At 38.9% G+C, this 26,640-nt stretch overlaps 2 protein-coding genes across 5 annotated transcripts in view; one reads left to right on the plus strand and one right to left on the minus strand.

Moving 5' to 3' along the window:
- The window catches only part of LOC133066267 (immunoglobulin-binding protein 1-like), a 61,473-nt gene that overhangs the window by 28,523 nt on the left and 6,310 nt on the right, over positions 1 to 26,640 (minus strand). For 2 of the 4 annotated variants that reach the window (XM_061157156.1, XM_061157157.1), the window contains exon 2: positions 13,545 to 13,645. The exons of the other annotated variants lie outside the window; for them this stretch is intronic. In XM_061157156.1, coding sequence (XP_061013139.1) covers positions 13,545 to 13,645 — 101 coding nt within the window. The remainder of the gene's footprint in view (positions 1 to 13,544; positions 13,646 to 26,640) is intronic. 4 annotated transcript variants of the gene reach the window in all.
- Positions 1 to 26,640, plus strand: part of SCG3 (secretogranin III) — a 38,956-nt gene that overhangs the window by 4,166 nt on the left and 8,150 nt on the right. Inside the window, exons 5-10 of the mRNA XM_061157155.1 lie at positions 3,143 to 3,285; positions 4,074 to 4,223; positions 8,133 to 8,310; positions 10,816 to 10,932; positions 15,613 to 15,696; positions 17,326 to 17,463. Of these exons, the coding sequence (XP_061013138.1) occupies positions 3,143 to 3,285; positions 4,074 to 4,223; positions 8,133 to 8,310; positions 10,816 to 10,932; positions 15,613 to 15,696; positions 17,326 to 17,463 (810 nt within the window). The remainder of the gene's footprint in view (positions 1 to 3,142; positions 3,286 to 4,073; positions 4,224 to 8,132; positions 8,311 to 10,815; positions 10,933 to 15,612; positions 15,697 to 17,325; positions 17,464 to 26,640) is intronic.

Here is a 26,640-nt window from a genome sequence, read left to right on the forward strand (position 1 = left end):
GTCTTAACTATTTATAACTGTATTTCCAGTCCTAGCCCCTAGTAAGACTTTACTACTAATATATTGAATAAATGAATGTTAAGTGCCATATTAGTTGCTGGAAATTCAAACTCAACTGGGCAGATGATGGAACAAAGCCCTTTTATATCCACTTAGGACTGGAGCTGCTTTAAAAAGTTATAAATGTTGAACTCATGTTTGCTTCCCCTCTGAGGTCTATATAGGAGGGTAAAATACCCCTTCATGAGCAGTAGAGAAGTCATTCTGAGTAATTCTTTCCATTGTGGGGGAGCAGGGGAAATCATGGAAGGCAAAGAGCTTTGCCCCACAGTTCAGCTACTAACCCCATCTAGCCAAGCTGTACTAGGAGAGATCTGAATTCTTGGCTCCAGAGAATCCAGCAGTGCGGGGAGGAAAGAGGCTACTTCTTTTGAGTCTTGCTAATGTTCTCCCTGTAGCAAAGTAAATGAACTGAAAAGCAGCCGTCTCAGTTATTTTCCAGCTTCAGCAGGCAACCACTATTCTTCCTTTTTCAGATCCCAAGGGATAAATGGGAAGGGAAATAAATTCTTCTAACTCTCCCTAGACCTGGGCAGTTTCTGCTTCACTTATTCCCCAGAGTCTGACTTGTAACCCACAAATGGAAAAATCAGACCTAAGTGACAGTGAGTCTCTGCTCTGGAAAAAATGGATGAGGAACCCAATTTTCAGTCAGCCCGGAGGGGAGCTGATTTTACAGGATTTTCTAAGGGCCTTCTTGCTCGTTAGTCACTCTAGTACATAGGACTCAAAGGCCTTGCAGCTCACCGGTATTATTCAGCAATAATACACTGTCAGAGCACTCCCAGCCCTCCATGGGTAATCACCCTGCTTACTTTCCTAAGCTTCCTTCCAAACAACACAAAGATGATATTCTGCCTGAGGCGGCATTCCCTTCCATCTTTGCAGAGTCTGGGAAAATCTATGAATCCCCACAAGCTACAAAAGAAAAAGAACCAGAATAGAAATATGTGCTAGGTTCTTCTTTCTTTGAATGAATATGTTCAGAATTATTTGGACAGAATTTGGCTAGGGATTCAATGTCTATTTTCTCTAGAAGATAACTGCAGTTCCTTTATTTCAGGTGCAAATCCACTGTCCATAGTAACACAACTACATTAACTTTCATATGATACTTGGCAGTTTACCTTGGTGGGTTTAATCAGGTGCGGATGAAAACGCAGATGGGTTAAATATCCCATGTCCCAGGCCATCTCCGGAAAAGCCAATTCATACTCACTTCTGTATCCCCCTCCTTCTAGCCTAACAATTCCGAGGGGGTCAAGAATTTCACAGCAGATGGAACACCTCCTGGGGGAGGGCAGAATACAAGCATACAAGGACCAGTTTCCTATCCTAAAAATCCCCTGGCGATCGCTTGGTAATAATTTTCCCCAAGATGGCGTGGACACACCTCCCACACCTGACCTTCACAAATTTCCTTCCTAAACCCTAGCACGCTCGTCGACCTGTCTACCAAGCAATCGCCACCTGCCTATTCCAGGCTCCTGTGGGTCCCCGCTCCTTCTAGTCCCTCCCAGGGGGGTGATCAGGCCCCCTCTTCCACCCTACTGGGTGGGTTCCTCCTCACCTGAGCGCTCAGTTCCCCTGCTGCCATCCACTACCTGCTGACATGAAAGGTCCAGGCGTTGAGAAGCAGAATCCTTCCAGAGGGGCGAGGCGCCTTCCCCCCTCTAGGAGATTCAAGCTACAAAGCCTTGGGGTGGCCTCAAATGAGACCTGTCTCCTCAAAGTGAGGAGTTTCCCGGCCCATGCACCAAATGTTATAGCCATGCTTTCTGGGAAACAAACTCACTCAGAAGGACAATGCAGATAGTGGAGTGCAGTTTATTACACCAGCGGGCCCAAGGCAGAGTCTCCTCTTAGCCAACGACTGATACTTGGCAATTTAAAAGGTGCTTTTACGTCTTACCTCATTTGATCCTCAGAATCCCATGAAATACATGCTGTTAATAACTTTCTTTATAGTGGTCCAAGAATATATAAATAAAAAGAGAGATCATTGGAGCTAAAGTTCTGATCTTTCCAAGCTGCCTAGAGTTGACAATAGGAGTTAAGTGCCTTGTAAACTTGCACATATGACTATCCTGTTCCAGGGGGTATAGATTGTTGTTCAATTGCTCAGTCGTGTCCAGCTGTTTGCTACCCCATGGACTGCAGCACTCCAGGCTTCCCTGTCCTTTCCTGTCTCCCAGAGTTTGCTCAAACTCATGTGCATTGAGTCAATGATGTAATATAAATTGGAAAAGACCAATTGCTTCCTGGGAGTGCTCTGTGGGATATGGTGCTGTTCTTCCTTGCCACCAACCCTACTGTTTTCCAACCCAATCCTTTTCCTTAGGATGGGCCCTTGCTTTAGTCTGGAGTGGTACTGCCAAATGTACTTCCAGGAAAGCCAAGCATACATGTCTGCAAGCTTCTCTGCAGAGGTTTCAATAGATTTACATATTGTATTGTGCAAATCTGTTATCACATTTTAAAAGTTTAAATTTCAGGGACATAAAATAAGTTCCTTATTCTCTGGAGAAAGAGTTGTCACATTAAGCTGCCTTACATAAAGGCGCCCTGATGCCTGTTCACAAGTGAACAGTTATTCCAAGTAAGTCACAAAATCTTCAGTACATACTCTCTGATTCTGGGTGTGAGGCAGGTTCCCCCTCCCTCAGCCCAGGAATTTGCCTGCAAATGGAGTACATGTGCAGATAATACCAGTCTACTCCTTGTGTGGAAATGGAGTATCAAATTATGTAATATGTAGAAAAATGCTTTGAACAATAAGGCATACTATCTATTGGTATTTTACTTTTTGTACTATTAGCACTAAAAATGGAGAGGCCTTTTGTGTTGTCTTCAGATCTTCCTCTTATAATCACATAAGAAGCTTTCAGAATTTCCATTACCATCCTAAATTCTTAACTTGAAGTCAGATTTTATTTCAAACCAAGAGTTTACATGGACAAAGCCTCACCTTAAATATATTCCAAACATACCTGAGTGTACAAGATTCAGATTATAAATCTAATGTAATCCAAGAAACAGGCCTGTGATCACCACAATGTGAAGTTGTGATTGCTCTGTCTAGATGATCCAGATGGCCTTCATCAACTTGATGGCACTCCTTTAACTGCTGAAGACATTGTCCAGAAAATTGCTACCAGGATTTATGAGGAAAACGACAGAGGAGTATTTGACAGGATCGTTTCCAAACTGCTGAATCTTGGCCTAGTAAGTCATATGCATGAGAACGAACCAAATTTGTACAGTTTGGAACATGCTAAGAAGCCAAACCACTTGATTCAAAGAGCCAGATGTTTATAATGTGTCTACTTTATACCAGTCACCATGAGTTTCAAGGACAAGTAAGACTCCATTCTTTCCCTCTAGGAATTTATGGTTTATCAGAGGCACTAGACAAGTACACACATTCTCATACTGCAAGTTGTATAAGAACCATCAGCATGATTTAGTAATCCAGAAGATGGATTATATCCAGTTAAGCAATAAGGAAAAGATTCAGAGGAGGAAGTGTTTGAAGTGAGTTTAGAAGGATGGTTAGGATTTAACCAGAAGAAATGTTTTTAAAATGTGTGAGGTGAGAAAGAAATAAGACATGCAAAGCCATGTAGTGATTGGGAAGCCCTACACAATCCAATCTGACCCTGCCCCTGCCCCGTCTTGGTTCTCAGGCACATTAACACAGTCCTAGCAGGCTTTAGGAGGGCGCTAAATTTGCAGGTTTCAACAGTTACCTACTATGACCTGCACCTGAGGGGTAAGAACAACTTGAGGATTGTTTTCTGTGGGTTCCAACAGTGAAGACTGCCTCTTCCCAGGAGTGCTGGGCAGTCACTGTGACAGTCAGTGTGTTACTAGGGGCATAAACAAGGGATGTTTAGAAGATGGACTAAAACATTCTCTTGTCTTCTAAAAATATGTGTTCAGCTAAAGAGTTTAGTATTTTTAAACCACAAAACTAGAACTAACAGTTATATGTATTTTGACTTTTTTAACAGATTACAGAAAGCCAGGCACACACACTGGAAGATGAAGTTGCAGAGGTTTTACAAAAATTGATCTCTAAAGAAGCCAATAATTATGAAGAGGAACTCAATAAACCAACAAGCAAGACTGAGAGTCAGACTGTAAAAATACCAGAGGAAGTGGTAAGTATATGCAAATACATATCCATCAATTATGTATGTGTGTATATGCATGTGCATGGATGTATGTACTTGCATTTGTGTATAATGAATACAATCCTTGTATAATTAATACTTTAACTGGTGCCAAATAAGATTTGGGGTATGTGACATTTTTAGTCCACTTAAAATATATTTTAATGAAACACCAATGAGTTAAAAGATATAAATGAACTCCACTTTGAAAATAATGTAAAAATTCATGTTATTTTACATAGTAAAGATTATGTCTTATACCCCAGAGTAAAATAACACATATTATGTGAAATGGTTATCTCATATACAATTCACATAATCCCAGTGCACTGGATTCAAATGTTTCACAATTCTTGGTATCCAACTTCTGTTCACAGTGGATGTCATCATTTGCCCTCAAACCACCCCCCCAAAAAAATCTTGGATTGATTTGATATTTTTCCATATCAGCTTTTTAAAAAACTTTTTATTTTGTATTAGGGTATAGCTGATTAACAATGTGTGATAGTTTCAAGTGAGCAGCAAAGGGCTGCCATACATATACATGTATCTATTTTCCCCCAAACTCCGCTCCCAACCAGGCTGCCATATAACATTGAGCAGAGTTATCTGTGCTATATAGTAGGTGCTTATTGGTTATCCATTTTAAATATAGCAGTCCTCACCAACTTTTATAGTCCTCAGAGCTAGCTGCCTCATGCTGCTCTCCATCTACCCTTTGCTCTTCTACCTGCTGCTTCCTCTTTCCATTGACTCAGCGGTCTGTGTCATCCTCTACTTAGACTTGCCATTCAGTCATCTTTCATCTCCTTGAACTCCTTACCTCTTCATCTTTTCTTTGGCCTTAGCCAAGCTACTAAAATCATTCACTTCTCCTTGAATTCTTTTAAACTTCTATTTGGAGCCAACCACAGGGGGGTATAAGAGAATATCAAAATCCTCACCTCTCCTTTCATTTTCTCCACAGAGCGCCCACACCCCATGACTCCTCATCCCCTCCAACACCCTATCACAAATACAAGGGAAAAGTGGTTTATAAACTTATAGTCCTGTTTTAGGGGAGGCTAGAGAATAGAAATTGGTATGAATTGTTCTGTTTTTACTAGGTAGATTAAAAGCTCTCCTTTGTTCTCCCTACTTCCAATCTCCACCATCTGTCATCTTTTAAAACAGCTTTGGAAGATCCACCCACCATAAAAAAGTTTTCTAGACTTATCACATAACTCATGGCTTTCACTCAAGCTTACCAGTCTGAAGTAAAACTGACATAGCAATTTTCTTCCTTCACTCCCATTATGTACTCAAAATATATATAAAAATATATATAACTGTTAGTTCTAGTTTTGTGGTTTAAAACTACTAAACTCTTTAGCTGAACACATATTTTTAGAAGACAAGAGAATGTTTTAGTCCATCTTCTAATTGTACTCATCTCTAAAATGTCCATATGCATTAATGAAAACAAAATTATTCTTCCAATAAATATCTATTGAGATACCACATATGTACCAAGCACTGGGGATACAATGCTCATTTAGAAAGGTATAATCCCTGTTTTCATGAAGCTTAAAGTCTAAAGGAAGAGGTAGATGGTCTTCAAATAGTCACGTACTTTAATTCAACTATGTTAAATGCTCTGAGAAAAGAAACATGGTTCTGTAAAACCTCATAAAAAGGAACCTGTCTTGGACTTAGGTTGGGGAGGCTTCCTGGAGGAGATGACTTGAGCCAAAAGCTGAAGTTAGGCATTAACTAAACAGAATAGGCTTCAGAAATACATGAACCGTGAACTTCCAGATGTTCAAGCTGGTTTTAGAAAAGGCAGAGGAACCAGAGATCAAATTGCCAACATCTGCTGGATCATCAAAAAAGCAAGAGAATTTCAGAAAAACATCTATTTCTGCTTTATTGACTATGCCAAAGCCTTTGACTGTGTGGATCACAATAAACTGTGAAAAATTCTGAAAGAGATGAGAACACCAGACCACCTGACCTGCCTCTTGAGAAACCTATATGCAGGTCAGGAAGCAACAGTTAGAACTGGACATGGAACAACAGACTGGTTCCAAATAGGAAAAGGAGTACGTCAAGGCTGTATATTGTCACCCTGCTTATTTAACTTATATGCAGAGTACATCATGAGAAACACTGGGCTGGAAGAAGCACAAGCTGGAATCAAGATTGCCAGGAGAAATATCAATAACCTCAGATATGCAGATGACACCACCCTTATGCAGAAAGTGAAGAGGAACTGAAAAGCCTTTTGATGAAAGTGAATGAGGAGAGTGAAAAAGTTGGCTTAAAGCTCAACATTCAGAAAACTAAGATCATGGCATCTGGTCCCATCACTTCATGGAAAATAGATGGGGAAACAGTGGAAACAGTGTCAGACTTTATTTTTGGGGCCTCCAAAATCACTGCAGATGGTGACTGCAGCCATGAAATTAAGAGATGCTTACTCCTTGGAAGGAAAGTTATGACCAACCTAGACAGCATATTAAAAAGCAGAGACATTACTTTGCCAACAAAGGTCCGTCTAGTCAAGGCTATGGTTTTTCCAGTGGTCATGTATGGATGTGAGAGTCGGACTATGAAGAAAGCTTAGCACCAAAGAATTGATGCTTTTGAACTGTGGTGTTGGAGAAGACTCTTGAGAGTCCCTTGGACTGCAAGGAGATCCAACCAGTCCATCCTAAAGGAAATCAGTCTTGGGTGTTCATTGGAAGGACTGATGCTGAAGCTGAAATTCCAATACTTTGGCCACCTCATGCGAAGAGTTGACTCATTGGAAAAGACCCTGATGCTGCGAGGAATTGGGGGCATGAGGAGAAAGGGACGACAGAGGATGAGATGGCTAGATGGCATCACCGACTCGATGGACATGAGTTTGAGTAAACTCCGGGAGTTGATGATGGACAGGGAGGCCTGGTGTGCTGTGATTCATGGGGTCGCAAAGAGTTGGACACGACTGAGCGACTGAACTGAACTGAACCTGAATAGGAATTAAGAAGAACTGAACTAGGAGTTAACGGTAACTGAATAGGAGTTAACTTGTGAACATGAAAGGCAATATGTAGAGAAGGATGTGTGGAGTACCCAAATAACTAAAACCAGACAGTGTAGCTACTACATATTTTTTTTAAAAAGATAACCTTGGCTACAACGTGGAAAATGCAGGGATGGGAATACATTGGAAGGGAGTTGTGTACCAGTTAGAAAGGAAGAAGTAAAGGTAGCTTGGACTAGAGTGGGACAGTGAAGAAAGAAATGTACAAATTTGGGATAAACTTAGAAAGTGTGGCCAATAAGGCTACTGATGGATCAAATGTAGGGAAATGAAGAGGAAGAGGCAAGCAAAGCTCTTACATTTCTGTCTAGTTCACTAAGTGGAGAATGGATCATTAAGATAGCGAATATTGTCTACACATTAGGTCTGGGAAAAAGAATCCTGTGTACCCTCCCAGACAGGCTTTAAAATGTCACTCAGAAGTCCCTAATGTATGATGCTCTGCTAGTATCAGACATTGTGACAGGCTTTCCTGTATCTTGGCACCATCCCCCTTGGTAGATTCTAAAACTCAAAGTTCCTTTCCTTAGTGAAAGGCAATTTTATGAAAAAACACTCATGAGTATTGGTGAAGGGAAACCTGGCCAGAACAGGAACCTGCCTATTCTCCCTGGAGCAGGATTCAGGGTCTTCATGTAAAGCACCTGTCTCTTAATCTCAGTACCCTTCCCATGTGACTTGATGCCCATATGCCTGGAAAAGAGTTTGATCTTGTGAAGGAAGAGGTGTTCGTGCACTTCAAATTCAAGAGCATCACAGAGGAGTGTCCATTAGTTCTAACAAAATGTTTATTTTGTACTGATTCCCCCCCTCCCCCACCTCAAATGGAGACTCCAATGGCAGCAATTCAAGATGCTTTTACTAATGGAGAAAATGATGAAACAGTATCTAACACCTTAACCTTGACAAATGGCTTGGAAAGGAGAACTAAAACCTACAGTGAAGACAACTTTGAGGAACTCCAGTATTTCCCAAACTTCTATGCACTACTGAAAAGTATTGATTCAGGTAAACATTGTTTTCTGATCATGTGAAACAGAAACAGTAATTCCAGGAAATGTGTGGGTGGGTTTTTTTTCTTCCTGTTTTCAGTTTCTAAATTCAACCATCAATGACATATATTATGGCCTCGGGGAAAATGGTTCTCATCGATTTTTTTTCAAAAGAAGTGTGCTAGTCATGGAAATATTTAGGAAAGGATAATCAGGAAAGGTGGGATTTCTGGATAATTTAATCTTCATGTTAACAGAGGGTTCATTTATTTGTTCAATAAACAGGTATTGAACACATGCTGTGTTCCTGGTATTGGAGTGAACCTTGTACCCGTGTAGGGATGAATCAGAGAGTGTTCCCAGCCTGACCCAGTTCAGCCAAAGCTTTTATTGCAAATCTCTTCAAGGTTTTATTTTCCTCCTTCAGTAGAACAGTGTATGGAACATAATTTATTATTTTTAAATGATATAGAATTTTGCTTTTTAGATATTTTCAACTTGTCTTCAAATGAATTGAAGTGAACTAAACATTGGACTAATGAAGGTCAGGAGCTCAAAACACACTTGGGAAATGATTTGCTTTTCTAAAAAATGAAATCCTTAGTGTAGTATTCTCTTTTCTAAGTGCACCAAAATGAGTTGACTGAAGATTTCAGTTCATGTTTATTTTTGGTTAATCTGCAAGGAGGATAATAATGTGCCAATTTTCTGTTGTTGTTATTGTCTAGATAGATGCCCTGCACTGACTTATGGCTTTTCTTCCTCCTGTTTAAAGATTCATCCCCAGACTGAACATTTGTAATAAAGGTTTCTGTAATTGTAACGTATTTTCCCAAGAAGTGACCTTAGCGTGAGCTTTTATTTCTGGAGAACATCCTTTTGTCCTTCAGTCCCAGACATTGACCAGATGGTACCCAGCCCCCCTGCTGGTGTCTGCAGGGCTTATGCATCTTGAGGGTCCATTCTGAGCTTCTTGCCCTACTGGTTGGCAGATACCCAGCTCAGAACCTCTGTCATCTTGGTGAGTCACTTCTTGTTAGTGAAGTGCATCAGCATGATACTAAATATTTTTATGGATATGACCTTGAGCAAATAATGTGACTACTGAAGTTATCATTTACCTGCACTTCCCACGATTTCTCTCCCCCATCTCTTCTCCCACCCTCCTCTCTCCCAAGTTTGTGACTATTAAATGGTATTTTTCAGATTCCATCATGTGGAATATTTTTTATTTTATGTGCTTTAGTCTTTACTGTTTCCTTGACCCTATTCCTTCTTGCCTTTATTTTTATAAACTTTTAAATATTTATACTGAGGGCTTTGATACTACCCATCTTTTTCACTCAAGGTCTGATCCAATTGAGAAATAATAAAACAGAAGATGAAAGTATCTTTGACACTGATACAGACTAAGTTGTAGAATGTAGCTTTGTGTGAGAACCAGCAGTGGGCTTGCCTATTCCCTACCCCTCAGTCTACCTCTCAGAACAGCTCTAGTCCTAGAATAGTTGGAGTTTATAAACCAGGCCTGTTTTCCAGGTCCCTGCCTTCTGCTGTTGCAAAGCAGTGGAAAGAAGACTCCAAATGCCCATCAGTCAAGAAATGTAGACTAATGGCTGTTGGCTACCAGCCCCATCTGTGAGAAGGCTGAAAAGCTGGGAGGAAAGGCTAGAAGAAGTATGCAGAGAAAATCCTTCACGGCAGCAAAAAGAGTAGGGAAGCTGTCCTCTAGCAACACAGGTTTACTTTTCTTCAAAAATGGAAATAGATTTTTTCCTGATTTTAGAATTAATGCAGCCACTGAACTACTATGGAATCACTGGTCACCTTGTTCTATCAAGATACAGAACAGTATGTCAAATATGAAGTTTCCAAGAAACTGTTAACAGTGGTTAATCTATAGGAAGTTAACCTATAGTGGTTTTGCTCATAGGAAGTAAGCGTTGGGGGGAGGGGGAAGAAGAGAATATTGTGTTCATTGTTTACTTCTGTACCATTGGAATATTTTCACGATTTGTGTATATTCTTTGAAATGAAATCGAGGTTAGAGAGCAATCTATACTCATGTTAAAAAATCAACCTTGCATTTAAAAACTAAACATACATGTGTGTTCCTATTTCAAATATTAAGCTTGATTAATGAAAAGAGCTCATCTTGCCCTCAAAAACATATGAGTAGAGAAGGGTTATTGGGTTACCAATCTTCTAACTTTCCTTTGAGTTTCTATTTTTCCTGGTTGCAAACTATATCATCTACTCTATCAATAAAATATTCTAGATTATGGTAAACCTCTTTGGAAAAGTTATAATTACTCATTTGTGAAAAAATTAAGTATATCAGTACATTGTCCTATATTCCCAGTCAAGACGTGGGCTTTTCATAAATATATTTTAACTCTAAATGGTTTAGCTATAAATGTAGGGAGAACTATTTCAATAAGCTGCTGTACTTCATAAATTAACATTAAAAGATGAAACTATATGCCACCATTTTAAAAAATTATTTTGTCCTTTTATACAGAAAAAGAGGCAAAAGAGAAAGAAACCCTGATTACTATCATGAAAACCTTGATTGACTTTGTGAAGATGATGGTAAAATATGGCACCATATCGCCAGAAGAAGGTGTTTCCTATCTTGGTGAGAGTCCTTTCTCTTTTGTTTTCACAGTGGCTAGTTTTCATTGTCCAAAATGAATGCAAGATTTGGGAATAATTATTTTACTAACTTGATCATTTATACCAAAATAGCCTGACTCATCTGGGTTACCAGAATTGCCCAGCTTGACAATGTCTACAAATAAAATTAACCTGACGTTTTCAATTCTTTATAGATCCAGTTCAACTACAAACATTTCACCTCTGTTGTATTCTGTTTTACTAACATTTTCTAATAATTTCCTCAGAGATAAAATTAAAATTTGTCTTTCTTTTTTTCAATTGTGTTCACATGGTTGGGAGTAAACATCTTGATTTTAACCAGTGGGGTCTGTGTGTGGTGAGGAGGAAGGAGCACTGGATTGGGCAGCAGAAGCTCTGCCTCCTGCTCCCAGCTCTGCCTCAGACCACGTCTGTAATGCCCAGGAGAGCATCCATCTTTCTGGAACTCAGTCTTGTATCTGTGAGATCAGAGACTCTGTTACCTATAACAGGGGCTGGTAAACTATTGCTTATGGGCCTAATCTGTCCCATGACCTATTTTTGTGTAGCACACAAACTAAAAATAGCTTTTACATTTTTTTAATGGTTGAAAGAAAGTCAAAAGAAGAATAGTATTTTGTGATATGAGAAAACTAAACAAAATTCAGACTTCAGCATCTCTAAGTAAAGTTTTACTGAAACAGACATGTTCCTCTGTTTTAGTGTTGCCCATGGTTGCTTTTGTGCTACGGTGAGAGAGTTGAGTAGTTGAGATAGAGACTGTGTGGCCCACAAAGTCAAAAATATTTACTCTTTGGCCCTTTATAGAAAACGTTTGTCAACCCTTGATTCCTTAAACTTTATAGATAAGCTGAAACAATCTTTGATTCTGCATTCAGGTTGTTAAAAGAGGAAGAAAAGGCTTTTGTTTTCCTGCTTTGGTTTAGTTAATTAACAAATACCATTCATCTTAGATGTCCTTTGGGCAAGATGAACTCAGGGCCCCTTACTCTGATCACTGACAGGGGAGGGAGAATTAAATGGAAGAGAAGATATCGTAGAACAGAGTAATCCAGAGTTATTCTGTATAAATGCCATTTTTTTCTACATGAAAACTAGTTTTACTCTTTTTTTTCTGACTATAAAAGAATATATTTATCTTTAAAAATAGCCAATGTAAAAAGATGTTAAAAAGAGAGTGAAAAATCACTCATAATACTAGCATCCAGGTAACATTCTGATTTATATCGTTCTAGATATTTTTCTGTATGTGTGTACACACACACATACCTATGTCATATTTTTCTCTTATTTTTTTCTAATGGGCTCAAGTTACACACCATACTTTGTGGCCTACTTTACCCACTTAATAGTAGATCAAAAACATTGCTTCAAACCAATCATTGTTTCATGTTAATACTTGGTGACTCAGAAATTCCACACTTAAGTCATTTATCCTATGAAAATAAATTAGATCTGCCACAAAGTCTTGTGTGCAACCCAGGTATTTCTACTATTTTTTTTTCAATTTTTAAGAATTTATTTTATCTTGGAAGTTGTGAACACTGAACTACAGTTTCACAAATTAGAAAGAACACTGATTCTTACCCTTTAAGAGCATAATTAAAACAAATGAAGTTTTTTTTTTTAATTTGGATTTAGTTGCTTTACAATGTTGTGTTGGTTTTTACTGCACAGTGAAATGAATCAGCTTTATATATACATGTATCCCCCTCCCCCAGACCTTGTTTTTTATTTTTATTCCACTATTATTTATAGGTATGCTATCCAATGTGATAGTCACATATTGCTTTTTAAATTAACAATAATTAAAAAAAATAAAAATAAAAAAATAAATTAACAATAATTAAAATTAAGCAAAATTAAAAATCTAGTTTCTCATTTGCTCTAGACACATTTGAAGGCCACAGATAGCTTGTGGCTACCATACTGAATAGCACAGAAATGAGCATTTCCATCATCACAGAAAGTTCTATTGGACAGCACTGGCTTATAGAAACAAAACAATGGAAATAACCATGCTACCCCACAAGAGGAGACTATCTAAATTATTTATTCTTACTTAGACTAAATTTTATTTGTAATGTTTGTGTTTTTAATAATTGTATGTTTATAAACAATAAATATGGTTCAGAAAGACTAAGGACATAGGGAAATGTTCATGATATAATGTTGGATGCTTAAAGCCATTTAGAACATAACCTGAATTTTGGTGTTAAAAAATGGATATACTGGGAGGGGATTTATGTATATCTATGGCTGATTCATGTTGATGTCTGACAGAAAATAACAAAATTCTGTAAAGCAATTATCCTTCAATAAAAAATAAATAAATTTTTTTAAATGGACATACATACATAAAGTTGGAAAGAATTATACTAAAATATGATCTGGGTAAAATAAGTGGTATTTTTTTTCTTTATAATTTTCTTATCATTTTGATGTATAACTTTTACAATCAGAAAATGAGTTGTACGTAAAGAATTTTCTGTACAAGCATGTTGGCTTTTGACCTCCACTGCCATGGAGGTATACTCTCAGACCCCTGGGGGCTCAGATGCAGTGTGGGTAGAAGGAAGAGAATTAACTAACCTCTTCTCCTCCATTGCAGCATGTGACAATGATCAGTGGTCTACACTTCTGTTCTGGTCCCAACAGTATGTGGTGACTACAAAGGTTGCCAGCTGTGGTTGCTATTTCAAAAAAGAAAGCAGAAGGCATCACACAATAGAATATACTGATTTTCATCTCAAAAAGGGATGGGGTAGGGTAGAAGGAAGAATTTTTCTTGAGGAGAAGTAACACAAATAATGGAATCTTTGTAGACTAATTTTAAAGAAATGCTTGTTTGCACATATCCCTGTCCTACTAGTGAGATGGATATTTGACTGGTTAAATAAACTGAATACCAAGGGTATGGATTCAAATTCACTGCTGCCTTGAAATGGTCACAGTCTAGATTCCTATCTGGTAACACCTACAAGATGTTACTCTAAAGAGCAAAATTAGGACAAAGACAAGAATACAGATTTCAGCTTAATAGGAGTAGAGAAATTCTCACCCTTAAGACACTTAATATGACGGAGGTCTTAGCTAACTCTTGGGAGTAATCATTTCGCAGAATATAAGTGTATGAAATCAACAAGTTGTATACCTTAAACTTACACAGTGCTCTATCTTAATGAAAATAAAAATTTTAAGACTAACAATAGAACTAGCTGCCTCATAGTGAGGGCTCCGAGTGACAGAAATCCAACTGTTTGGCTATGCAAAAAGGGAATTTATTTCCTTATGTAACCAAAAAGTCCAAGGGTGGGAGTAGTCTAGCTTCACGTTTGTGAAGCCCACCAAAGTGTGAGAATCCGTTCCTTCTCCGTCTCACTGACTCTCTGAATTTTGAGTCATTCCATGTAAGCAACTCCATTATGAAACAAAATGGCTGGCACAGCCTCAAACTCACATCTTCATGGTATAGCAATCCTCGTGGAAAGAGAGCATCTTTCTCCTAGCATTGAATCTCACTGGCCTGGCTTAAGTCATCTGCTTCTCCTTGAACTATAGCCCAAGGGATGGGGGAGGCAGACCTGAGTTATTCATGGATTGTACCTCACCAGGCTCATCTGTCCATGGAATTCTCCAGGCCAGAATACTGGAGTGGGTAGCCATCCCCTTCTCCAGGGAATCTTCCCAACCCAAGGATTGAACTGGGGTCTGGGCTTCCCTGGTGGCTCAGCTGGTAAAGAATCCTCCTGCAATGCGGGAGACCTCAGGTTTGATCCCTGAGTTGGGAAGATTCCCTGGAGAAGCAAAAGGCTACCCACTCCAGTATTCTGGCCTGGAGAATTCCATGGACTGTATAGTCCATGGGGTCGCCAATAGTCGGACACAACTGAGCAGCTTTCACTTTCTCCCACATTGCAGGTAGATTCCTTACCATCTGAGCCACCAGGGAAGCCCATTGAGCCACCACTGGAGCCAAATATACTGAGAGTGGGAAAGGTGTGGGCTTTCCAAAGGAAAATCAAAATGTAGTTACCAGGAGACATTGAGTAGACCAAAACCACAGGTGTTCATTATAGTCCCCAACCCTGGATGTGTTCTAGCACTGGCCAGAAATGTGGAAGAGACTTCTGCAACTGACTGACTAGGATGCTGAACTTGAGGACCTCTAATTGTATGCCTTTCCATCCTGAGAGTCAATGATTTCTAGAACTATAATCCACATCAAAGCATCTTACTAGCAGTGTTTTGCTTTTTTGTTTCGTTTTGGTTTGGGCTGCACTGGGTCTTCTTTGCTCTGTGCAGGCTTTCTCTGGTTGTGATGAGAAGGGGCTACTCTTCACTGTGGTGTGTGGGCTTCTCGTTGTGCTGGCTTCTGTTGGTGCAGAGCTCAGGCTCTAGACACGGGAACTCAGTTGCTGTGATGTGCGGGCTTAGTTGCTCCCCGCTTGTGGAATCTTCCCAGACCAGGGATTGAACCTGTGTCCCCTGTATCGGCAGGCTGATTCTTATCCACTGTACCACCAGAGAAGTCAACTAGCATTGTTAACATTGTGGAATTGCTATTGTGATATTTTGGGTGAGATATAAACATTTTTAGTAGAATTTTGAAATCATCTTTCAAGACATAACATTTTATTTCTTCTCCTCCCTCTTCCAGAAAACCTGGATGAAACTATTGCTCTTCAGACCAAGAATAAACTAGAAAAAAATGTTACTGACAATAAGAGCAAACTTTTCCCAGGTATGATTTTTACTATTTATTTTCCAGCCTTTAGCAAAATAACCCTTTTGAGGGGTAAATCATAAATGTCAGTAAATATTGGTAAAGAATTACAGATTTCAAAAAGTTTGAACATCTGAAATCCAACCAAAGGATTAAGTAGCTATAACCTTGGCCAGTTTCACTAGACTCTGATCCCAAGAAGCACTGAAATGAAACGAAGGCTTTACTGAAGATTTTTAGGTGGTGGTTTGTTGGTAAAGATGAGAACTGTGTCATAGGTTAAACAATCCTATCTAAGATTCTCCTTTAGCTATCTTTTTCTCTGCCCAGATCACCATCACCCAGACCACTGTCCCTGACCCTCTGTCCCCTCTCTGCTGTTCCCTTCCTTGCTGTCCCCTGCTCTCTCCTCTGGGACAGCCTGTGCCCTGTGTGGTATGACTTAGGCCCTTGTCTCAGTTTCTTCACCCCTACATCTCCACCCATCACCCTGCTTAGCATGTCAAATGACATGGGGTAGCCTTTCAGGGATGCAAGATGGGCAAAAAGAGAAAAGATTGCAAACTCATACTTTAATTTTGTGTCCCTACCACAGAGGTTATGTACATATATTTGGTAGAATACATACCCCTTTAAAATGATGTTTTCAAGCAGTTTTTAGTAACCTGGAAACATTGTTCCATAATGATGCTAATGACAAAAGCAAGGAACAAAATTGTACAACTAGGAAAAAATTATGTATCAAAAAGATATATATATACACACACACACACTACACCACAAAACTAGTAGTGAATATTTTACAAAATAAGACAATAACTGATTTCATTTTTCCTATTTTTCTGTAGTAATAAAACTTTTATTGAAAAAAAAGCTTATCATTAGACTGCTTGATGTTCCCTAGTTTACTGATCACAGCAATGCATTACAGTTGTTTCCAAGGGGTTACGTACTTCATGGTTTGATTCTTTAATTCAATTAGAAATCAAATCTTTGTCCCCTGCAGTGGAAGCATACGGTCTTAACCATTAGATCACCAGGGAAATCCCACAAATACAGTTATGTTAAGTGAGAAATGAGCAAGGATTATTATTGACAGCAAGGGTCCAATTCTCTTCTTTGTGTTAGGGTGACCAGGGGTAAGGAAGTGTGAAGAAAGAAGTAGGAGAGAAGTCCAGCCACAGCCCCAAATCCTTATATGTTATTCTAACAGACTGTTCTTCAAAAATAACATTGAGGAGAGATGGGGCAACTACAGTTATTTTCATTTGAAATCAAGGCTCAATACTTTGGAAACTGACATATCTCACTTGAGTATCTTTGTTGATTAAAATAAGGAGAATAACACAGTGTGGTAGAATGAAAAAAACAACCAGAATCCAGAAAACTGGGAGTGGGGGAGTTGACCCAGCTCTTCTTCCAACTCAGTGGCTTAGCACATCCCTTCGGCACATCTCTCCCCTCCTTGGGCCTCAGTTTCCTCTTCTGTCAAATGGGGAGCGGGAGGAGTCAGACTAGGTAATCAGTAAGATCCTTCCAGCTCAAAAAATGGTCTGACCTCAAACTATACTATTTCAATAAAATTCATTTCTACATTGGGAATTAATACATGAAATAGGGTTATAACAGTGTACAATCTGATTACAGTGCCATCAGAGAAGAGTCATGAAGAAACAGACAGTACCAAGGAAGAAGCTGCTAAGATGGAAAAGGAATACGGAACCTTGAAGGATTCCACAAAAGATGATGACTCCAACCCAAGAGGAAAGACAGATGAGCCCAAAGGTATGAAATTGACAGCTCTATGTTAACAATTAAGTTGGGGAAGCAAAAACTTTCACTTGAAGGTTGATCCGAAAGGCAAAGTCCCACCAAATCTGAGAAATTAGCACCATCTGTATAGAAAAGATTCATCATGTGGTACTTTATTTGAATAGAAATCTTTTTTAATGGCCTTGAGTCTTCTGGGATGGCAAATTGGTTTCATCTTTTGATGGTCTTTAGTGTCCAGTGAGCTTCTGTGCTTGGGGAGAAACATTCATGACCATTTGTGTGTTGTTCAATGTCTAGTTTCTGAACTTATAAATTAAGCAATTTTTATTTAAACATAATTGACACTCCTCTAAACAGTCATATACTACTTATTCAACAGTCATCAAAATTTACGGATTTAACAAAGCAGATTTGCTTGATCATTTATAGTGATTGCAACCTGAAACTTTCAAAAACTTGATTAACAATAAATCAAATATATCAAATTTCCTTAAATAACCTAAATACTTAAAAAAGAAGAAAAAAGCACTAAACTAGCTCATTAATTATAAAACCTGTTTTTATCCTTATTCTTTCACATTCCTGGGGTTCAGTTTTTACTCAGCTCTAGTAAGTCTATATAATCTTCTTAGGTTTTGAGAAACATTACCATACCCTCAAAGAAAGACACTCTGTTAAGTTGCAAGTTCAAAATCATTAACCCTCAGATTTCAGGTAATCTTGTGGGATCTGGATGCATAGTCCAGTGTTTTGAGCCCCTTTAATTACCAAGTGTGCTGGTTATATCATGGAAAATTTATATCTGTTTCTCAGATATTCTTTTTCTGAAACTCAGTGTCTTTACCAGAAGTTGTGAACAGATGGCTTAAACCTACTTTTTTTTTTTCATTATGATATATTGAACTCTTTGGTATAATTGGAACCTTATTTCTATCTTATCTGTACCTTATTAGTAGGGTCATCTGAAGGTTTCATTCCCTGGAAGCTGAGGGAATAGAGCTGGATCATTGCTCTGTTGGGGGAGATGGTAGCGAGTATGACATTCAACTATTTTATCATCTGGAAACACATCCTTGGGGGCCCTTTTCATTGTTTAGTACATGTAATCATTAGTGACAATGAACTGACAGACTTTGCTTGTTCCTTGCTATAATGTAAGGCCACAAAAGCTGATCATGTTCATGATATAGCTCTTTTTAAAAAACTTTTTATTTTGTATTGGGATATAGCCAATTAGCAATGTTGTGATCTTTCCAAGTGAACAGCGAAGGGACTCAGTCATACATATTTGCTGTTGTTCAGTCACTAAGTTGTGTCCAACTCTTTGCGACCCCATGAGCTGCAGCACTCCAGGCTTTTCTGTCCTTCACTAACTCCCAGTTTGCTCAAACTCATGTCCATTGAGTCAGTGATGCCATCCAACCATCTCTTAGCTCTTAATTTTGAAGAGACTGACCCACATACAAGTTCCCAATCTTTCCTGCTCACACAGATAGAAACAGGTTCACATTCATACTTGTTAATAGACCCATGCTTAAAATATCTGTGTATTAAGTAGAAAAGAAACTAGCTATTTATTACTTTGTAACTTAATTGACAGCAATAACAGTATAAACTATCTCTCTTATACTAAAAAATTAAAAGATTATACTACTTTCTTTGTTAACGTCCATGCGTGCATGCCAAGTCTCTTCAGTCGTGTCCGACTCTTTGAGACCCTATGGACTATAGCCCACCAGTCCCCTCTTTGTTAATATTTTATATTAAGTTTTTCCATTTGCGTAAGTTGTTCCAGTTGATAATAATTGATTTTTCTGTTTAAATTGGTTCCAAGTTCCTCCTTTGTCCCTTTTGCACTGTATCCAGTGGTTTTTAAAGCATCTATGCTCTCTGGCAACAAAAGCCTTTTTTTTTTTTAAAAAAATTGAAGTATAGTAATTTACAATGTTGTGTTAGTTTTAGGTGTATAGCAAAATATGTATGTATATTCTTTTCAGATTCTTTTCCATTATAGGTTATTACAAGATAATGACTATAGTTCCCTGTGATATACAGTAGGTCTGCATTGTTTATTTATACATATTAATAGTAGTGGGGGCTTCCCTGATGGCTCAGTGGTAAAGAATCTACCTGCCAGTGCAGAAGACTTGGGTTCGATCCCTGGGTCAGGAAGATCCCCTGGAGAAGGAAATGGCAACCCACTTCAATGTTCTTGTCTGGAAATCCCACTGGGCAGAGGAGCCTGGTGGGCTACAGTCCATGAGGTCACAAAGAGTCAGACATAACTTACTGACTAAACAACAATAGCAACAAATATAGTAGTGAATATCTGTTAATCACAAATTCCTAAACAGGCTATTCTAGACCTATTCTGAATTTTCCTGCCCAAGAGTTGAAATCAATTCTCCTTCAAAGAATTCTGGTTCCTTTGTATAGAAAATATAGAAAATTAAACCTAAGTTATACAGGCTCAAATGAGTGGTAATGTTGGCCAAGGGTACTGCTTGTATTTTAGTTGCTGGGACTTTTTAAGACAGGGCCAAAAAGAACTTTTTCTTAATATATGAAGTTCATGTTGATCTTTCCTATCTCATGAAGTTTTAGATTATTATACCTTTCTTCTCTCTAGGCTGGATTTCATAGACCATCACAAGTTTCTTCTACATTGCCACAGCTGACATGTCAACTCTAATTGTTTGGTAATAGCCTATGTTGGGAAAGGTTATGAGGCTGCATCTGGACTCAGGAGGAAAGAATGTTGCAATGATTGATTAATAGTGTTTGTCATGGGCATGGAAAGGGGGAATTGGTAATATATGTGTCACATTTGGTGAGCAGTCATGCTGCCTTGATACTTCCACACAACCCTGGGTCCACTTTGGATGAGTGGTAAACTTTTTAAAATAGTTTTTTAATTTGCCATCCTAGCTTTTTTTTTTTTTTTTTTTTGAGGAAATAGAAAGATGGCTTTAATTGTCAGCCAGGGGAAGGGATAACACAGTAGGCTCGTACCTTTAGAATTGTGCCCCTGCTCCATGAGGGGCCTGGGGGATCATATAGATGGGGCTTGCAATCAGGGGTAGGAGCTAAAGAACAATGGTGTAAGGATCTTGTATTCTTCTTCCTCTTGCTTTATTTAAAAAAAAAAAAAAAAAAGCAATAGTCATAGGCTGGCATCTAGTAGCCTGGCCATCCTAGCATTTTTGAGTGTACAGTTCAGTGGCATTAAGTTCATTCATATTTCTGTGCTATGATCACATCATCCATTTCCAGAACTCTTTTCATCTTGCAAAACTGAAATTCTATGCTCATTGAATAGTAACTCCCCATTCCCTCTGCCTCTCCAGCCCCTGGCAACCACCGATGTATGTTCTGTTTCAATGAGTTTGACTACTGTAGTTACTTCAGATAAGTGGAATCATGCTGTGTTTGTTATTTTGCCACCAGCTTATTTCACTTAACATAATGTTCTCAAGCTTCGTCTATGTTGTAACATGTGTCAGAATTTCCTTCTTTTATCAGGCAGAGTAATATTTCATTGAAGGTAAATACTACACTTTATCCACTTTATCCAGCTGTTTGTCTATGGACACTTGTGTTGCTTCCACCTTTTGGCCATTGTAAACAATGCCTGATGGGTATGCAAATATCTCAAGACTCAAAAATCTTTAATTTGGGTAGGGGGAATATTCCTAGAAATGGAATTATTAAGTCATATGCTTCCCTGGTGGCTCAGACGGTAAAGAATCTGCCTGCAATGCAGGAGACCCTAGTTCTATCCCTGGGTTAGGAAGATCTCCTGGAGAAGGCAATGGCTATCCACTCCAGTATTCTTGCCTGGAGAATTCCATGAAGAGAGGAGCCTGGTAAGTTATAAGTAAATCCATGGGGTTGCAAAGAGTCAGAGATAACTGAGCATACATATAATTCTATTTTTAATTTTTTGAGAAACCGCTGTTTTCCATAGTGGTTTCACCCTTTTACATTCCCATCAACAGTATGCAAAGGTTTCAATTTCACCACTTCCTCACCAACACTTTTATTCTCTGGGTTTGTTTGTTTGTTTTGCTTTTATGGTAGCCATCCTAATGGATGTGTGGTGGGGGATGAGTGGTGAACTTTTGAAGGATAGCTAACCAGGAAAAGAATGGTCCTGTGGCATGAGCTAGAGAGCTGGGAATATTGGGCAGCACAGAGGACTCCAGCTCAGAGTGCCTGAATCATGTCCTCTGGGAGCAGCCCACGTGTGATGCCTGTCCCCTAGAACACCATGTGCCATCATCTAGGAATCATGCTCATTGCTTAGGACAACACTTTATATTGCTGTGCACACCCTAGGAATGGGTTCTCCCAGGTCTCTTTGCTTGTTTTAAGAAAGCATTATGTAAAAAAGGAATATGCAGGAGTTGATTCTTGGTAGCTCACTACTTCCTATTTAGGATGTAAGTGTTTGGAGACTAATGATGAGGTTAGATTTCTCATTAGGATTTCCATTAGGTAATAATGGGGAGAGAGAAGGTTAAAACTCCATGCATTTAGTGTTGAACACTTGTAATGGGCTCTCTTGAAACATTAAGAAAAGAGTAGGGATTCAGGGCTAAAATTAATACCACACCCACCCCCCCGCTCCATTATTTAGAGACTTAATTTATTCATGCTATCCTCTTTACTCTGGAATAAGAAAAACTGATCCTAGTACAGTTTAGAGAACACCAAACTGAGCTTAAGTCACAGGCCAACATTTCTTGGGAAAAATGCAATTAATGCCCGAAAGGACATATTATGACATACATCTTTGTATTGTGTTGTATTATGACATACAACTTTGTATTCATAGTTGCTTTATTTGTACTTTTTTCTCAAAGGCTACTTTTCTTCTCTGATATAAAACTCAGTGAGAAAACACCTGTTGTGTCTAGGCTGAAAAATAAAAGAATTCATGTGGGCGAAGGCAGGGTTGGCTGGATTTCCTGAGACATTTATTCAGTAATAAACATCTATTCCAATAGCAGCCTTGGCACTATGCTCAGAAAGCTGCAGAAGGAATTTAAGGACCAATGCCTGCCTTTGAGGACACAAGATAGCTCTGAAATGACCTAAGAATAGCTCTTAAGTCATATGTAGGCAAGTACAATGTAAGTCACATATGTATCTCCCTTACTGTGAGTCAGAAGTATATACAATAGGCTCTCTTCAGAGAGAAAGCTGAAGGACTTACAGAGCAGAATAAGAAATGAGGTAATGGCTCAGCTAAAACCACTTAAGGAAATAATTAGAAACAGGACACATTGGCAGGAAAATCTTTAGGGAGTCTGTTTTGGTCTTGTGACATGGGGTGATGGCTCCATCTAACCACAGCAAATATTGATTAACCATGCCAAGTGTATGCTGGGGCCTGTGAGGAAAGGGAATAATACCAAAACAACAAAAATAGCATACATTTATATCATTCTTCAACTTATAAAGAAGTTCACATGCATCTCACTTCAGGTTTAATGCAAAAAGTCCTATTTAATTGCCAGTGATGGAACATCATATAATCTTTATAAATATTGTAGCCTACTCAAACTCTTGCTTTCTACAGGGACTCACACTAAGAATAATATTTTAAGATATTGATTTCTAGTTGATGCAGTTATTTGAATGATCTAATCATTATTCCTAAATATAGGGAAATGCCAGTGAAATCAAATTTACTCCAATTTCAGCCATATCTATAAAGGTGCCTAATGTTTCAATTAAATTGCTCTCTAGAGACCAAAGAACTTTGAAAGTTTATTCCATGATCTAAGTGTGGTTCTTTTTGCCAGTTTGATGATTACTCTTTCACTTTTGCTCTATGAGTCACTGAAAATCTTTTTTTTTTTTAATCATCCAAGGGGTGAAATAAGCATTACCATACCCATAAACTCATTCCAGTGCTATCATTTGTCAATTTTATGGCTAGATAATAGAATTAAGTTGAAAAAGATGATCTCTAGGATAACTTTCCCCTAAATAACCTATCACTTCCCTATCTTCTTTACAGAAGCCAAAAAAGAGAAAGCAGCTTATTTAATTAATAAATTGATAATAAAGTCGACTAACTCATGGGAATGCTTTTATTTTTAAAGCAACGTAAGAGGAGAAAATTCATGCCTTTATGAAAGCCCCAAGGCATTCTGTTAGAAAGGTCCAAAAATAGTGAAGCTGTCTTCTCCCAGTGAGTCAGCAAATGTGCCAGGAGCTCAGGCAGGCCAGAGACCTACCACCAACACAAGATTGTGCAGGAAAACAAAGGAGAATTTCTCCCCATGTGTAGAAACCACAGGTCTTCTTTTCAGAATTCACTCCTTAATTTACAAATAAGTAAACCAAGGTTCTCACTTCACAGGTGGTGCTAGTGGTAAAGAACCCACCTGTCAATACAGGAGACATAAGAGATGCAGGTTCGGTCCCTGGGTTGGGAAGATCCCCTGGAGGAGGATCTTCAGTATTCTTGCCCACTCCAGTATTCTTGCCTGGAGAATCCCAGGGACAGAGGAGCCTGGCGGGCTACAGTCCTTGAGGTCGCAAAGAGTCGGACACGACTAAGGCAACTTAGCCACAGCAGCAAACCAAGGTTCAGAAGATGAACTGATTCACCCAAGAGCTCATAGGCAAACAGTGACAGAGCTGGGCTTGAACTTCTGTCCCTTGACTCCCACCACTGCTCATCCCTCCCAGCATCCCATGCTGCATCTTGCAGGCATGTCAAGTGGCATCACTTTGCACAAACTCTTTTGTTCTGTTTTTGTTTGTGCTTCAACTTGCAGAATCTTAGTTCCCTGACTAGGGATTGAACCCAGGAATCCCCAGGATTGACCACCAGAGAATTCCCACCGAAACTTTTTAACTGAATGGCTCTGGGACCCATCTTAGTATCCATGATACCACTATCAGTTGCTTTGTTCAAATCCGTACTTGTACAATCTTTACTACACAGAATCTTAAGCAATATATCAAACAATTTTCACAAGCACTGCTTTTGAACATCTAATATCTTTAGTATATCCAATATTCAGTAGGTTAAACATACTGATTTCTACAGAGTTGGGTTTTTTTTGTTTGCTGGGTTTTTTTTTTTTTTGGAGGGGGATGTTGGCAGATCACAGGAGCATATCAGAATCGGAACAAATTCATGTATATACAAGGATATTTCTCTTGCAGGGCTGAGAACCAGAACAGTCAGAAAAGCAGGGCTACATCTCGACTCTGGCCCTCTTCCCATCTGCTGCAGCATATGTTTTAAGGCTTGTGCCATATTACCTCAGCCATGAGCTATTTTTTTCCAAAGGAAGCTGAAATTAATTTGAAAATAGGCCAGCTTTCCAAAGTGGACTCTCATGGGCTTTCAGCGCACACTGTGTAAATAAAAGATTTGCTTTACAGCTCCTGAGAGGAGGAAATGTAAATAGGAACCAGCTGCTTCTCTGAGGGCAGAGAGACACCTGATTTTATTCCTGTTTTTTCCAGTGCACCAGCAAATGTTGGGGGTGGGGGAGGTTCAGTATCTGTGAAAGTGGTTCCCAAACTTTGCCCCGCATTCAAATGAACTCAGGATTGTTAAAAAAGAAAGAAAGAAAAAAAGAAAAATCCTGATACTTAGTCTCTCCTCCAGATATTCTGATGTAATTGGTATGAGGAGTTGACCTGGGCATCAGGATTTTTAAAAGCTCTCCCAAGTGAATCCAATGTGCAGCCAAAATGGAGAAACACTGTCTCTTAGTTGGCCGGTTTGGTAACGACAACAGGCACTAAATCTCTAGTCTCAAAGGTGAATTTTACCCAGTTCCATTCACTAGAGGCCCCAGATCCATTCTGGTTCAGGTTCAGGTTCTGACCCTTACTCAGCTGTCTGCTTGGGCAGAGGGTGTCTGCTACCCTCTTGGAGCCTGAGTTTCCTCGTGGGTGAGATGGGACCAATAACGCTGATTTCATAGAGCTCTGTGAAGATTAAATGCATGTGAATATAGTTTGTTTAACACAGTCATAGGTGTTTTAAATTGTTTCTGATGTAACTACCATTTAAATTCATAACCATTAAATTTCAAGTCTTGTAAATAAGTAATTCATATTTTGAGGAAGGAAGGAAAGAAGGCAGCAGGGAGGAAGGAAGACCTATAGTTTACTCTTCTTTAAAATTGTAGTTTCCCTGGTTTGGATTCCATGCTCACCAAACAATCTTCTGATTATGATTAGCTTCTATGTAAGAAAGATTCATCCATTTACTTGTTGAACAAATATTTATTGAGTGTCTATTATGTGTCAAGCTTTATTCTAGACATGTGTATATTAACAAACAAGAACTATTTCTAAGGGAAGAAGATAAATAATAAAGTTAATAAATTATATGATATGATATGACAGAAAGTGATACATTTATGGATAAAGATAAAGCAGAAAATGGGAATGAGGGTGATGGGGGGGTTCCATTTTAAGTTAGGGAAACTGTCCTAATCCATATGTTATGATTCACAGAATAGTAGTCTTCTTTTAAAATGTATATTTCTTTATTGGCCTTCACCTGGTCTTAGTTGTGGCACGTGGGACCTTCCATCTTTGTTGTGGCATGTGGGATCTTTAGCTGCGACATATGGACTCTTATTTGCAGCATGTGGCAGTTCCTCGACCAGGGATTGAACCCAGGACCCCTGCATTGGGATCTTAGAGTCTTAGCCACTGGGCCACCAGGGAAGTCCCAAGATTAACAAACAAAAACACAAAAGAATTTGTGCAAAGTGATGCCTTTTAATGAATTACAGTTTAGTTTTCTTTAATTTGCAGTAAATTCATTCTTTGTTGTGGGATGATAATGTTAATATGGTGAATAAAATTATTTTTCATGCATTTCATACTTTTAAAATTCAACACCATTTTTATAGGTTATTGGTCACTGAGCAAAAACCAACCTGACAAGATGATGCTGGGTCTCCCTATTTCCAGTCATCTTAGGTTGGGTTCCCTCCAAAGCAGATGCTGAGAAGGGGATTTGAGGTGGAATTTTTAATCAGGAGGTGACCTCAGGAAGCTCTACTGGGGGACAGGTCTATGAGATAGGGGAGGCAAAGGAGCCACTACAGTGTGTTAACGAGCAGACTTCAACTGTAGGCGGTGAGACTCAGACCTCTGGGGATCATGTGGAATGAGCCCAAGGAAGCTGGGGTGTAT

The sequence above is a fragment of the Dama dama genome, chromosome 12 (assembly GCF_033118175.1).
Source record: "Dama dama isolate Ldn47 chromosome 12, ASM3311817v1, whole genome shotgun sequence".
Taxonomy (NCBI): domain Eukaryota; kingdom Metazoa; phylum Chordata; class Mammalia; order Artiodactyla; family Cervidae; genus Dama; species Dama dama.